Raw genomic sequence first — 14,010 nt, 5'->3', positions numbered from 1 at the left:
GTGGAGTTGGATACCATTTGGAAAAGGCTTGCTACATAATACTAAAGCCATGTCTCGTTTCATTTTTGCTTGCTTCTCCCACTGTTTCTCTTCTGGCTGGCGCTTCACCTCGAGTTGCGCGTTTGCAGGTTTGCACAATGCCGAGACCCTGACACAACGCGCAAATCCTGAACAATGATTGCGCGCGACTTGACCTTACGTTGTATAACTCGCTCACTGATCAGCTTTCACTTTCACACCCGTTCTTGGCAACTATATAGGTAGGGCTTCTGTCGGAGATCTTTTCCTACAACTGTGGCAGGCAGACAGACCGATCACAACTGCTATTCTGAAAACCTCCGACAAGTCTTCTTTCCTCCTTCAGTAGAAGGCCTTATCAAGATCCGTATGGCAGCCGCCATGGATGACCCTGTGGGAGACTCCGTGACAGTCCTCGTCGAAACCCCCGTCGAAGCCCCCGTCCAAACCCCTACCGAAGACTCCGTGAAAGATCACGTGGACAAAGAGAAGAACAAGAAACAGACATCCCCACTTACAGGCAAAGAGCTGAGCAAACACGAGAAATGGGGCTTGAAGAGTCTCGAAATAGAGCAGCACCCGGCCTTCTGGGAACAGGTTATCTATTGGTGTAAAGAGCGGTTTACGGAAGCTAAGTGGAGGGAAGTTGTACGCCAGATTGAGCGGGTTGCAAAAGAAGACAACGTTATCGTATTTGGGTGGCATCCACCAATGCAGCCTACACAGTTGACCACCGCAAAAGGCATCCGTCGGCCACTACGCTTCAGCTCTTCGTCACTAACCTCACCGACGGGTCCGCACCCATTACGCCCAGCACACCTCCCGCGCATCGTCACATCTTCTTCAGCAAGTGTGCGACCTCGGTGGGATATCGTGGCTTCTGGTCCCCCAACCCCACTATCTGCCACTTCAGGCCCGACCAAGAATGCCTTTGCTGAGGGAGGTGTATGGGCATCTCTCTCGCCCAAGACACCCGCGAGTGTAGCTTCTGTCACATCAACGCCCATCACTGCCGTACCACTCGGACTCTGGGCATCAGACCCACCCAACGACCCCGATGCCAAAGCGGCCTACGATGAAGTACGTAGAGACGTGAAGAAGATGGCTCTCCATCTCTGCGCCAATCGACACGCCCTCCGCCTATCTTCCGACGGCCAACACGATGTCATCCACCCATCCATGGTCAAGCCCAAAGACGAACTGCAAGCCTCGCAATACGTTCTCGACTCGTGCCAGCTGGACCTCTCGTTGCATACCGACCCGACTTTGCCGGATAAGATAGAGGAGCTCGCCGATGATGAAGCTTTACATCTCCGACATTACAGCATCGAGACGGTTGAAAAACTAGAAGATGTCGATTCATGGCTCAGTTTCAATGAACATACAGGGGAAATCAGTACTACACTTGACGCACAACGCAATCTCCTGCGTATGAATCGTGAGAAGCGCCAGAGCCGAGAAACTCGACTCACCGAGGAAGCAGTGCACTGCGCGTGGGCAGTCAAGATAGTCGAAGACGCAGAGTACATTGTCAAGTGTCGTGCCGAAGCTGGGGACGAGGATAGCAGCGACGACGAGGGATACGACTACGAGAACTTCGTACGCAGCCTCCGTAGCGCAAGCAGTAGTTGCGTGTCCCTAATCGAGAACACCGCAACCCGAAACCTCATCCTCCGTGATATCTCGCCGGACGCATCCATCATCGAAGACTCACAGCACTGCACTCGCACACCAGGCTACAGGTCAACCAGCACTCCCACCCCCACCCAACCCCCCTCTGACCTCCCCTTCCGCAACCACAACAGCATCCCACCATGCACTTCCACCCGCCCCCGTCTCCGCCCCCCCTTCATCACAACAACTATACCCCCCACCCTCACCCCCTCCCTCCGCACCTCCCGCCGCCACGCCCCCACCCTCCAAGACCTCACCGACTGGGCCGACGAACTCAAGAACATGGAACGCAAACGCACTGAACTCCGTCTCACAGGCACGCTGACATACGATACCGATGTGCATCCCGCTCTGCGCCCCCTACCCAGTACAACGCACACTACGCGTGCTGAGGCGAGGAGCAGCATGGCGAGTAGCGCGAGTAGCGCGAGTTGGAAGTGTGAGACTGCGGTGTTGGTGGAGAGGGAGGGGGTTACGCCGCGGGGAGATGGGGAGGAGGAGCAGCGTTGTGGTAGTGTGAGTGGTCTTGATTGCCGGGTGTCGAGGCAGAGTCGCGAGGAGCAGGATAAGTGGGTTAGGGAGTTGGCGAGGATGGAGAGTAGGGAGAAGATGAGGCAGGCTGAGCGGTTCATGTAGGGGTTGAGGGATGATGGGATTGTTTCTTTGAGACTGGAAGACTTGAGGTTATGTACGGGTGTGGGTTTCTTTTGAGCAATAGGGTATCAGATCAATCATCTGATGGCTTTTTTGTAGGAATAGGGTTGAAGGTATGAGATGAATAGCACAAAAAAAAACGATGATAAGACGAAGGACGAACATGATAGTACACTTGCATCTCAATTTCCACATACTAATTAGTCCCTATGTACTCTGACCAGACAACAATCTCACTTTCCACAAAAACACCGGGTATAATAATAGCCAATTCTCCTCCACATGACCAAAAACGCCTAGTTTACCAAATCTAACAGACATTGCAATCACAACAAGGGGCGTCGGAGCGATCCCTAAAAAGCATCCATGAAAATCATGTCAGTATCAAGTAACAAAGAAAGCTTTCCGCAAGACAGATTTGAGGCATCTACATGACAATGCACTTTTCCCTTTCCCCGTTTCCGTTTGGACCGGCCTGGCCATTCGTACCGGCACTCGGTCTTCTTCCAGGCCTACCAGGACCCATGTTTGGTGAAGCTATGGGGCGTCCTGCGTTAGGGCGGATACCGCTTGTGCTCTGATATGCGCTGCCGTGCTGAGGTATCGGGGCTCCGGGGTTGGCAGGGTGGCCTGCTGGTGGGTTGTAGCGTGGTGCTCCAGATGCTTCCTCATACGTTGGAGGTGGAGCAGGTTCGGCAGCAGGGCGGTGTCCAGTGATGTTGTTGCGACGCGGGGGTATGACTGGAGGTTGTTCAGGTCGAGAGGGAGGACGGACGCCACCAGGTTGTGGTACCTGGTTGTTGCGTGCACGCTCCTCAGTCTCGCGTCTTTGGCGGTCCTCCTCTTCTTCTTGCAGCTGTAGTGCTAGCGCAAGGTCATGGTCCTCTTGCTCAGCTCTACTGAGGCCAGTGGGTGATGTCAATTCCGTATCCTGTGCATCACCCCCAGAAGCGGCTGACTGCTGCTGATTGCCTCGACGGCCTTGTACTGTAGTCCATCCCTGATTATCTTCAACATCAATGAGATTCCCAGGCTGTTGACCATGCTGTCCCGAGGATGGATTGCTGTTGTCGACTGAGCGGAAGTCACCAGAGAAAAGCTGACTTCCCTGACCGTTGACGTCCATAAGAGACTCCCAAACAATCTCGTCGTGAGATGCGTAGCCCTGATCGGTAACGAGAGTGACGAGCTGACCGTTGCGGGGGTTCTTGCAAAGCGTAGAAAAATGGTCATTCCGGAAAAGAATTGCAACCTGGCCGGGCTGTAGATTGTCCCGAATGACCTTGAGACCATGGTCAGTCAGCTGAGTCGGCCACCTATTTAGGAACTCCTTGATGGCATGAATATCCGTAAACATCTGTTGTTCTTCTTCATTCAAAGAGTCGCCTGCATTCAGTTTCATGTTCAGCTCCTCTTCCTGGAACTGAACCAACTGGGACGCTTCGTAAGAAGGAGCTACACGATTGAAGGCGACGAAGGCATCCGTGCCGGCTTCTGGTAACCATCCATGCATCAGGGGGATGTTAAAGGTCCGATATAACTTCATGTCCCGCGTATCCTCAAACGCACCAGCTCGGTTCGTAAGTGTGGCATGACTGGCGGCTGAATTGGGGTCAGGGACGAACATGGGGTTGACATTGAGACCAGTGTGTAATGCGAGGAGGAACTTGTACAGCTCGCTTACATCTGGCAGTTCTTGTGCAGCATCACCACGTCGCCCAGACATGAGCTCCTCAAACACAGCATCTAGCAACAGCCCTAGACTGACTGTTTCGCGCGTGCGCAAGGTTTCGACCAACGCAGTTTCGACGTTTGCGGGAGTGGAGAGAACAAGCGCGTTCACGAGGGCGAGTAGTGGGCATGGTCCATTCAAGTTTTGCGTAAGGATAGGTGAAACACGCATATCCTTGATGCTATTGTCGAACCAGCGCACATGCTTGATTTGGTAGTGCTCTTTCCTTTGTCGGTTCATCGCAGTGTTAGGCGACTCTAACCCAGGCGCTACACTCGAGCCTATCTCAGTGTCGATAGGTCTTGGAGGCATAGCAGGTGTCAAATCTTCGTGAGATACCCTTGGCGGCAGTGCTGGCGGGTTCTCTTCAGAGGTCGGGGGCGTTGGTTCAGGAGTGTACTGTGGTTGTGGCGGCGTCTGTTGCATAGAAGGGATGTTCTCTGGGGCATTTGGGGCGGGTGCCGCGCTGGAAGCTACGTTGCTGCTGCTGGCACTGGCTGCTGGGACAGTCCAGGGGGTATGTTGAGAGTGTCCTTGGGCAGGCGCAGACTCCCAAGGATTTGTGTCAATCAGGGTAGCAGTGTGCTCGGATTGTGGAGTAGGCGAGTTGACTGCAATGGCCGGTGGCTCATACGCGGGAGGAGCAGGGTGTACGGATGGGGCGCGATCATCCAAGGCAAGGTTGCGCATCTCATGGGAAGGCGTGCTTGGTGTTTGGTGGGTTGGCAGCTCGACTGGCGCATCGTACTTGTAGGCATTGCTCACAGAGTCTCCCCAGATAGCTTCGCTGCTTTCTGCACCTAGGTTGCTCTGACCAGTTGTCTGCATTTTCAGGTAGGGGTTGTTGGTCTGAAGCGGGATGGAACCGTTTGACTGCTCCGATACGTTGCTCCTGGCGCCATACGAAGCAGCACTACCGCCGTATGATGCAGCATTGCCACCAGTGGGCACATACGACATGCTTTCGTTCGATCTCTTGATGGGTATACCGGTGGGCGGGCCTACCCTTAACGCGTTGGGAAGGTCGTTGGTGACATTAGTTGTCTTGGGCACAGGCGGTATCTTGCCGCCTGCGGGTTTCAGGGCAGCGGGCACCTGCTGGTGATCGACTTCCTCGAATTCATCGTCAGTCTGATTCCACTCGTCGTCGCTGAGGTCTGAGTCTGATTCATGTCCATTTTTAGGCGGGTGGGCGTCTTGCGGTGTCTTGATGTTGAAGGCTGACGACTTGGATGCGCTTGGCGGGCGTATGCTGTTATCGGGAGTCGAGGGAAGTATAGGGGCGTACTCTTCCGAGGGAGTGGTTGGATATGGAGGGTTTGCCTTGGAGAGAGGCGCTGGCACGAGGCCATCCTGCTCATCAGGCTTCCGGAGCACCATGGTTGGTGATAGAGAGCCTGATGAGTGGTGGTGTGGTTCGGCACAGCTCTCGACAAGCCGATGCGCGCGAGTGAAGCTTAGAGTGCGGTTGTTAGTTGGATAGAAGGGAGGAGGCGGAGATGAGCGAGGTAGCGATGGTCGGCGGTGGTTAGGGCCAGCGGTGAATATAATCAGACAGAAGACCAGAGCCGAGTGGCATACGCGGCCTCAACAGTCAAGTCCCCAAGTCGCGAACCAAGCGGAGGCGATGACGTGAAGCGGGTGGCTGATGCGCCCGAGTGTGGCTGTGCACATGTGGCTCCTCCGGCCCGGATCCCTGCACCCAATCCACTAATTCCAGAACTTCTTCTTTGCGCCCGTCGCCGCCACATATCAGAGTGCGCCAAATCAATGCCACTCGTCTAAAACACAGTCGCATATGGAATAGACTTATCTTTCACTGGGCACAATCACGCGCCACCATGCATTCCTACATTCGCCCCAATACGCACGTGGCTCTGCGGCTCCCGTCGGGCCTCTTCAAGATTGTCGAGACCACCCCGAATACGTACGTCGCATAGCTGGAGTGAGCCCTCCGAGTGCATGTGCATGTGAAGACTATACTAACATAATGAAGTACCATAAATCTTGGAAAATTCGGCACCTTCAACTCGAACCTCATCCTCGGACGGCCCTACTATCTTACCTATGAGCTCCTCGACAAAGACGACGGCAAAACTCAGACTGAACTGCGCGTTGTTCCTGCCTCTGAACTCCATGCTGAAGCTCTCGGCAGTGACCATGCGCCCAGCGCTGACGCTGGTGACGATGTAGCCGAGGCTGGTGCGGGCTTCGATATTGTGGGAGAAGATGGTCAGGTCATAATGCGCAATAATCGCTTAACAATTGACGATGCTTCACGCCAGCAATTGTCCATGGCTGAAATTGAGGAGCTGAAGAAAGCTGGTACCGGGTCTGGTAAAGAAATTATTGCCAAGATCATGGCCTCTCACAATGCCATTGACGAGAAGACGAGCTTCTCTTTGGCCAAGTACACGCTGCGAAAATCAAGAAAGTACATGAAGCGCTTTACTGCCTTGCCCATGGATGTCGGTCTGCTTACTGAGTACGTTTTGGAGAAGGAAGCGTACAAAATCATGGAGCTGAGGGAAGACCTACTGGGTTTGATCAACAGCTGGGCCAATGTCCACTCTGGAGAAACGAACCAGATTATCATTGGCGAAGACGGTGTCAGTCAGATAGGAGGAGGGCGATGGCTTGTCGTGGACGATACCGGAGGCTTGCTCACCGCATCACTTGCTGAGAAAATGGGAATCCTGTATCCCGACGACGAGAACGACGAATCTGACTCAGAAGAGGACGTTGCAACTCCAGAAGGGGCCGAAAATGGGACCGCAGCAACAACGGATGCCCCACAACCCAAAGATGAGGACATCGCTATGCCTGATGCTGATGGAGAGGCTACCTCCACATCAAATCCTACAAACGCTACTGACCCTTCGACAACTGCAGCCCCTTCAGAACCTCCTCCAAAGCCAAGGAAGCCACCGCGGCCCCATATTCCCCAAATGTCTGCGCGTACTAATACCCTCACCGTCCTGCATCCTAACAATCAACCAAACCTCTCCTATCTCAAGTATTTCGGCTACGATTATGGCGCACCCACTGTTTCGCATCCGCTGTACAAGCACCTTAAATCATTATCATGGCTTTCACTACTCCATCCCGAGGATGACCCATCCTATGATGAACCAGAAGTAATATCTGAAGATGTCCTTGCAACGATGAAGTCCACAAAGCGAGGAACGTATTACAAAAAGCGAAGAAGATGGGAACGCGTTAAGAGTGTCGTTGACGAGACGCGCCAAGGTGGCTTCGATGGCTTGGTCGTCGCCACAGCTATGGATGCAAAGACTGTACTGAAAGAACTGGTCCCTCTTGTCCGCGGTGGTGGAAGGGTAGTCGTCTATAATCCCAATGTCGAGCCTCTAGTTGAGCTATGCGACTACTACTCGAAAGAGCGCCGTGCAGCCTACATAGCACGAGAATTCGGATCTGCACCACAGACCAATGGGCACAAGGCAAAGTCTGAAGATGAAACAGAGACGAATGGTAGTACCACAGAGGCTGGTAATGAAGACGACGATTTCCCGCTGAACCCGACTTTGCTACTTGCGCCATCGCTGCAGACTGCGCGCGCAAGGCAATGGCAAGTTCTCCCTGGGCGCACCCATCCCATGATGACGAGCAAGGGTGGCGCCGAGGGTTACTTGTTCACTGCTACCCGTGTCTTGCCCATTGAGGGTAGAGTCGAGGCGCGCGGACACCATGGTAAGAAGAAGAGGAAAGTTGGAGAGAATGAGCAGGTAGCTGTGGAGGCGTAGAGGCTATATCAGTGGTTCGGATATGATTTGATGGCCATATGCTGTTTATCTAGTTCAATGCATCGCACTCGATATCGAGGGATTGTTCGAATCCTCTTTCTTCAAGTCATAATTATAAATAGCGATTGTTGTGTTTTACATTTCATCGCCCTCAACATGTTGGCTCGACAGCGCTCACAATCAGCAACTCTCATGTATGTGTTCACGATATAGCAAGACTATTCAATCTCCTTACCGCAAGTCAAATCCGTACAGTAATTGAATGAAACCAATTGAAGGCCACCATTGCTCGCCCCTGAAATCTATTTGCGGAAGATCAAGATACGCAAAGCAATGTGACATTTGCTATATAAACATGGCTCTTTGAGCATGCTTTGCCGTGAAACAGCCAAAAGCGGTAGGCCTGGAAGATGAAAAGCACGTCATCCACCTGCGCATTTCAAAACAGTCTTAGCAAAGCCAAAACTGTCATCTTGGCCTGCTCAGAGTCAACGATACCGTACCATATGAGGGATATCAAACAGAAATTGTTCTTGCGAGGCCACAACAGTAGTCTTGGCCTGTCCAAAGTGAACGCTAACAGACCACATGAGGAATAACAAACAAAAATCGCAGCGTAAACGCACACAATCATGTCGCTTCGACAACGCCGCCTGACCTCAAACGCTTCCCATAGGTTGGTTTTGAGCAAAGCGCCCCACACACCTTGGGCGTTAGGCGCAAGTATAGAGTGAATGTACAATGAACACGTGCACACCGTTGCGTTCACGCACAACATGCCTGGCATATAAACAATGTGCAGATCGCTTGTTCCTTTCTCATCAACCGCTTTTGGATACTGAGTATACGATTATATAGACTCCATCAAATCCTCTGTTCACTCCAATCGACCAGCAGCTTTTATATATCGAATCTGTTAACTCGATACACTTGCTCAATTCCAAGTATGTCCACTCAATTTCCAATAGATATATTAGCTGACCATCTGCAGTTCAATCCTTGATATTCACAATGGCTTACTTCATCATCACTTCGTTCAAGAAAGCCATCTGCGAAATCAGTAGTTCTTCGACCGCCGAAATTTCTCATTCACAAATCCAACCCGATGATCAGGAGATGGTTCGTTCAGTGAAGAGCATTCATGGTAACAAGGTGTTTTGTGATCTTTCTGTTCCGAACCATAATACGGTAAGTTCCCAAAAAAGATGATTGTGTGCGATGGATTGCTGACCGACAATCCGAACAGATTGCCGCACGAATCCACATGGCAACCAACAATACATGGAAGGACTACCGCCGCACCACGATGAACGCAAAAGATATGTCCGAAATAACTGCATCTACACCTCGCAGTGACAATGGCAGTGGGCGGGCATCAAGCCCTGAGACAGATGACACTTCCTATTGTGGAAGCGAATATATCAACAAGATGGGATACCTCGTAGAGGCACTGAGAAAACAGAAGCTCAACTTCCGAGCCGCATGCCTCGAACTAGAATTGTACAAGAAATGTAAGAGCTATCAAAAGCTCGAGCAAAAGGCCCTTGAACAATGTGAGCAGCGAATCAGAGACAAGGCCCTCGTCGATCAAGCCTACGAGGAGTTTTTGTCAATGGAGACACTCTATCAGGAGGTCACCAAGGCGTACGAGGAATCGAAAGCCCTTCTGGAGAAGAAAGATGAGGAGCACCAAGCAGCCTTGGAAGAGAAGGACCAGGAGCTGGAGAAGCTCAACAATGAGCATCGCTCCGTACTGACAGCCATCCACGAGATGCATGAGGCAAAGCTCGCAGAAGTCAATCGAGATGCTGCCGAAAAGCGCCATTTGCTGGAGAAGCGCCATCTCGAGGCGCTACGCGCACTCACAGAAGTGAGTAAGAAGAACCGTTGCGTATGGGAGAATGCACAAAACGCAATGGAGGCGGAAGGTGAGCAGATGACATGCGAATACCGCGATGCTCTGCGCGAAAACGAAGATGAGATCATGCGCTTGACAAATTGCAATCACGACCTCAAAGCCGAGAATAACCTGTTGGTCGGCATATTGACCGACAGACCTGGTGATGAGTTGCAAGAACACGCTCAACACGTGTTCGCAGAGGTCCAACGCATGAAAAGTGAGTTGGAGGATGCGCGTGCAGATCTCCAAGTCGCGCACATTAAGATTGAGAACATTTTGGAGGCAATGCAACAGCAACGTGACCACTATGAGTCTCACGGCGACAAGGAGCAAGAAGCCCAGGCACAATTGTATGATCTTCAGAAGAAGATTGACGAGTTTCAAGAGAAGCTTGCTATTAACGATCATTTGCTTCGCGCTGTCGATATTATCCCCAAAGCCTCAAACACCATGGAGTCCGAGTGTCTTTCGGGAATTGCTTCGAAGATCCAAAAGTCTGACGACGAAGTCAAGCTTCTTCGTGCAGAGAATGAAGAGCTTCGATCGAAGGCCAACAAGACGGACGATGACAATCTCGAAATTTCTCTCAAATGTGATATGATGGAGCACGAGATGAATCTCGCTCGAAACAAGCTGGGAGTTCTCGAGGCAAAGCAAAGCCTCCTTCTCATAGAACGCAACTTCCTCGCCGACGCAGTCGCGGAGGATGATTGCCTCACAGCGGAGGACAAAGACCTCCTCCGCCGACATCTCCGTCAAACACGGGAGGAGAACGAGAGGCTGAGAGACCGCAACATCACGGTCTCGAAGGAGAATGCCGATCTCCAACAATACATCAATCAAGTCCAGGATAAGGCTGAGGTCAAGATCCAGCAAGCGGACAAGGCCGCAGCGTACTGGCAGACTCTTTACTGGGCCGAGGCAGTCCCAAAGACAGAAGCACTCAGTAAAGAGATTCACGAACTCAACAAGGAGTTGGGTCGTGATAACGTCCATGTCCAGGAGCGCCTCGAGCGCAACGTCGCTGTCGCAGACAGGAACGCGCTGCGATTCGCCTGCGCCACTACGTTGCACGGCGTTGACACCAACATCATCCCGGCCGAATACTACGAGCCGGGATTCACACCAGGCTGGCTCCCAGCCACTCATGATGCTCTCCGTCTGCTGCGACCTCTGGGATGGGTACCAGTCGCAGAGTTGGACAAGGTGTGGCTTGCACCGATGTACAGGCCATTTACTGAAGAAGATGCGAAGCAGCGACTTGAAGCCCAGGGGCAGATAGTTCGCAAGCAGCATCGCAAGGCGATGGGGGCTCCTCCTCTACCAGGCATGTTTCATCTATCTCTTCGCAACAGCAATCTCACTGATAGCAGCCTAGATGGTCCTTCAGATAACGCTGCCGCCTCCGATCGAGTCGAAACCCTACCTCCATCGTGGGTACCTGTCTGCGATCGAACTCCCATACCGCGCACGCCATATCAAGAGCCGTACGCGCCTCCATATCAGATTGAGTGGCTGAAGAAGCGTGCAAATCTCACGCGAGAAGCCTACAATGATATGGATAACATACTCAAGTTGGACGTGCTGGACATGCTTGGTATTCAGACAGAGTCCGCAGAGACATCTGGCAGTCCAAGCCACATAGTCTCGTACAATTTTGAGGAGGACCCGGAAATCTTCTGATGATACAGGAGTGCTAGGAAGATATATATCCTGATATTGGAGTTGAGGACACAAAAGGCTGATGCACGGATGGTGAGATGAGGTTCGATTTGAGTTTGTGGGGTTACGATTCCCACTAGTAAGTAGATCCTGCGGCGGCTGGCGCTTATTTGCATGATCCTTGCTACAGGCGTGCATGCGCGTGTATTCTTGGGATTTTGACAGGCGCACTGGATATTATCATTGTTCATGCATGGTTTTTTCTTTCTATACAAAATCAATATACACATATTGCGACTTGACTTAGTAGGCACAGCATACGAATTGATCATTTCGCTATTACTTGCAACTGACTGACGGTGAGTTCCAAGTGTTGAGACCACAGGATCAAGAGAACGTGATTTCATCTCACAATTCTCTCGACGCAGCGTGTCGACAATTACTTCAGATTCGTACATCACTGCAACACACAATGTATTCCTTCGTTGTGATTCAATTGCTGATCGTTGTATCAATGTTGCTCAGGCGGTATGTCCCATTGGCGCACGCAGTCTATCACTGATACCGTAAGCACGAACTGACGGCAGATAGCGCACAAACCATGTGAGTCTTTTGCAGTCGCTTTGCAAAATTCTTCGACGATTCCACACAAACTGCCTTACCTCACATTACCTAGAGATAAGCTACGCGGGTATATTCGTTTACTCCCGCTAAACAGGCTAGTTCACCTCCCCACAGACCAGCCACAAAACCCAAGAATCAGAGCTACGGAATCGGCCCGCTGCAGATGTCTCGCCTACTCGAAGATCTTTTGCCGGGATCTTTTCCTAATCTGTACTTGCATGAGGCTAGGAAAACGCATCGGGACGCACAGTGAGAGAAACTGGGCACAAATTCGCTCTGCTCTAGACCGTTTGCTCCACACCACAGCAACCAAAGTCAAGTAAGGCAATGCTGCCTGGGGGAGGCTGGGCCAATAGCTCGCTGTCACCTCATCGAACACTGCCTGTTTGGGATCTAGTACCCACCTTGAGCATGTTCATCCCCAAGATGACGACCAAAGTAAGACATCTCCTGTATGCTAGGACCATCCGTTACTAACCAACCCCTCAGTCGCTTAGTCGGAGCCCAGCCTCCATCGCACATATCAATTTTCTGTAATCTTGCAGTTTCAATTCCTGTTTCTCGCTACATCTCACTCAATACCGTGTACTTTCAAATCGCTACAACACCACTTTCTATCATCATATAACTACTCTCATCATTTTATACCTCCTCCTATCCGATATCATGACTTCTCAGAATTCTTTCCAGCCCCTGAGCGACGACATGGAACTGGCGTCATCCAGCTTCATGGAAGACAGCTTCTTCGATTTCAATGGCGCTTCTTCTGACTGCAATATACCCATTGCCGATTCGAGCGATGACCTGCCACCCAGCTTTGCTGAGGAAGCGTTCTGGGGCGACTTGGAGGAGCTCCCTCAGCTCGAGCCTTCTACGAGTCAGAACAGCTTCTTGGACTCCTTCGCATCGGAGGACACCTTCAGCAGCTTCCAGAGCGACATGTCGCTCTGGACTGTGGAGGTTCCCAGCGAAGAGCTTGTTGACACTCAGTGCGACTGGCCGTCCTCACCTCCAACAAAGACTTCTGATCTACCAATGGTAGACACAAGCACCACAACACCGCCTGTACCCCAGGCTACTGAGCCTGCTCGAGTCCAATCATCAGAGCAGCCAGTGGGTGCAATTGAAGCTTTGTGGGGACCTATCCTGAGTTCCAGTCCACAGCAGCCTGCTCTTACTCCTCCAACCAGAAAGGAGCCACTACCAAAGATGAAGGCCACAAAGATGATCAAGCAGAAGTCGACACCTAAGAAGAAGACTCCCAAGAAGCGCGCCACCCCCACGCGACGCTCTACAGACCGCTCCATGAAAGACCTCTACAACTCAACATGGGCCAGTCTTACCGACGAAGAAAAAGGCCGTCTCCTCCTTCCTCTCCTCCAGGGCATCGACCCAAACACAAGCAAGAAGATCACCGAAGCTGGTACCTTGCTGTCGCCCCCAGACTATGAAGCCATCGGCGCAAACACTCACGTCGATATCACTCAGTCTCCATATCCGAATACAAACCTCGTTTCAAGCAGCCCGTCCGCTTCCACTGCCCACAACGCCGACTTTGCCGTGGCAATCCCTGAGTACCTTCCGTACATCAGTGACACCACGTCTTTCGATGACATCAATCTCGGCGCTATCGAGGCGTTCAACAGGGGCGACACATGCGCTACTGATGCAACGGGCGAGTTTGGCATTGACACCACGGGTACAGTTGGTGAAGGGCTCGGCGGTCCCTGTGGCAATGGTATCATTGGCGGCCCGATAGAGATGCCTGCTCATCCCTCCGTGTATGGAAGTGCCCGCCAGCAGGAGGCGCTTGAGCGCAATACTATGCTGCGCGCACAGGGTCGTCGTCGCTAGATGGACTTGTGTCGGAGGATATTATATGATACTGGCGTTTGTTGCTCTTTTGTTTCTGGCGTTTGGGGTTGCGGAGTGCTTTCTAGGTTATACAATGGAAGTTGCTTTTTCACCTTGACGAAAGGATG

At 51.9% G+C, this 14,010-nt stretch overlaps 5 protein-coding genes across 5 annotated transcripts; 4 read left to right on the top strand and 1 right to left on the bottom strand.

The window, feature by feature from the left end:
* Window positions 1-399: 399 nt before the first annotated feature.
* On the top strand, window positions 400-2,328 carry COCVIDRAFT_18138 (hypothetical protein; the record flags this gene model as incomplete). The annotated part of the gene is made up of 1 exon (XM_014698562.1): window positions 400-2,328. The coding sequence occupies one exon, from the start codon at window positions 400-402 to the stop codon at window positions 2,326-2,328; it is 1,929 nt and encodes a 642-aa protein (XP_014554048.1).
* Window positions 2,329-2,773: 445 nt separating this feature from the next.
* Window positions 2,774-5,458, bottom strand: COCVIDRAFT_105921 (hypothetical protein; the record flags this gene model as incomplete). Its single annotated transcript, XM_014698596.1, has 1 exon — window positions 2,774-5,458. The coding sequence occupies one exon, from the start codon at window positions 5,456-5,458 to the stop codon at window positions 2,774-2,776; it is 2,685 nt and encodes an 894-aa protein (XP_014554082.1).
* Window positions 5,459-5,919: 461 nt separating this feature from the next.
* COCVIDRAFT_18136 (hypothetical protein) lies at window positions 5,920-7,842 on the top strand (the record flags this gene model as incomplete). Its single annotated transcript, XM_014698561.1, has 2 exons — window positions 5,920-6,005; window positions 6,075-7,842. 2 exons carry the CDS (start codon window positions 5,920-5,922, stop codon window positions 7,840-7,842), a joined length of 1,854 nt encoding a protein of 617 aa, XP_014554047.1.
* A 1,011-nt stretch (window positions 7,843-8,853) lies between these two features.
* COCVIDRAFT_105928 (hypothetical protein) lies at window positions 8,854-11,425 on the top strand (the record flags this gene model as incomplete). Its single annotated transcript, XM_014698595.1, has 4 exons — window positions 8,854-9,030; window positions 9,089-9,206; window positions 9,288-11,073; window positions 11,113-11,425. The coding sequence occupies 4 exons, from the start codon at window positions 8,854-8,856 to the stop codon at window positions 11,423-11,425; spliced, it is 2,394 nt and encodes a 797-aa protein (XP_014554081.1).
* Window positions 11,426-12,694: 1,269 nt separating this feature from the next.
* COCVIDRAFT_105960 (hypothetical protein) lies at window positions 12,695-13,882 on the top strand (the record flags this gene model as incomplete). The annotated part of the gene is made up of 1 exon (XM_014698594.1): window positions 12,695-13,882. One exon carries the CDS (start codon window positions 12,695-12,697, stop codon window positions 13,880-13,882), a length of 1,188 nt encoding a protein of 395 aa, XP_014554080.1.
* Between the last annotated feature and the right edge of the window lie 128 nt (window positions 13,883-14,010).

This window comes from Bipolaris victoriae (assembly GCF_000527765.1).
Source record: "Bipolaris victoriae FI3 unplaced genomic scaffold scaffold_75, whole genome shotgun sequence".
Lineage (NCBI taxonomy): Eukaryota > Fungi > Ascomycota > Dothideomycetes > Pleosporales > Pleosporaceae > Bipolaris > Bipolaris victoriae.
This window is presented reverse-complemented; position numbering and strand designations above follow the sequence as displayed.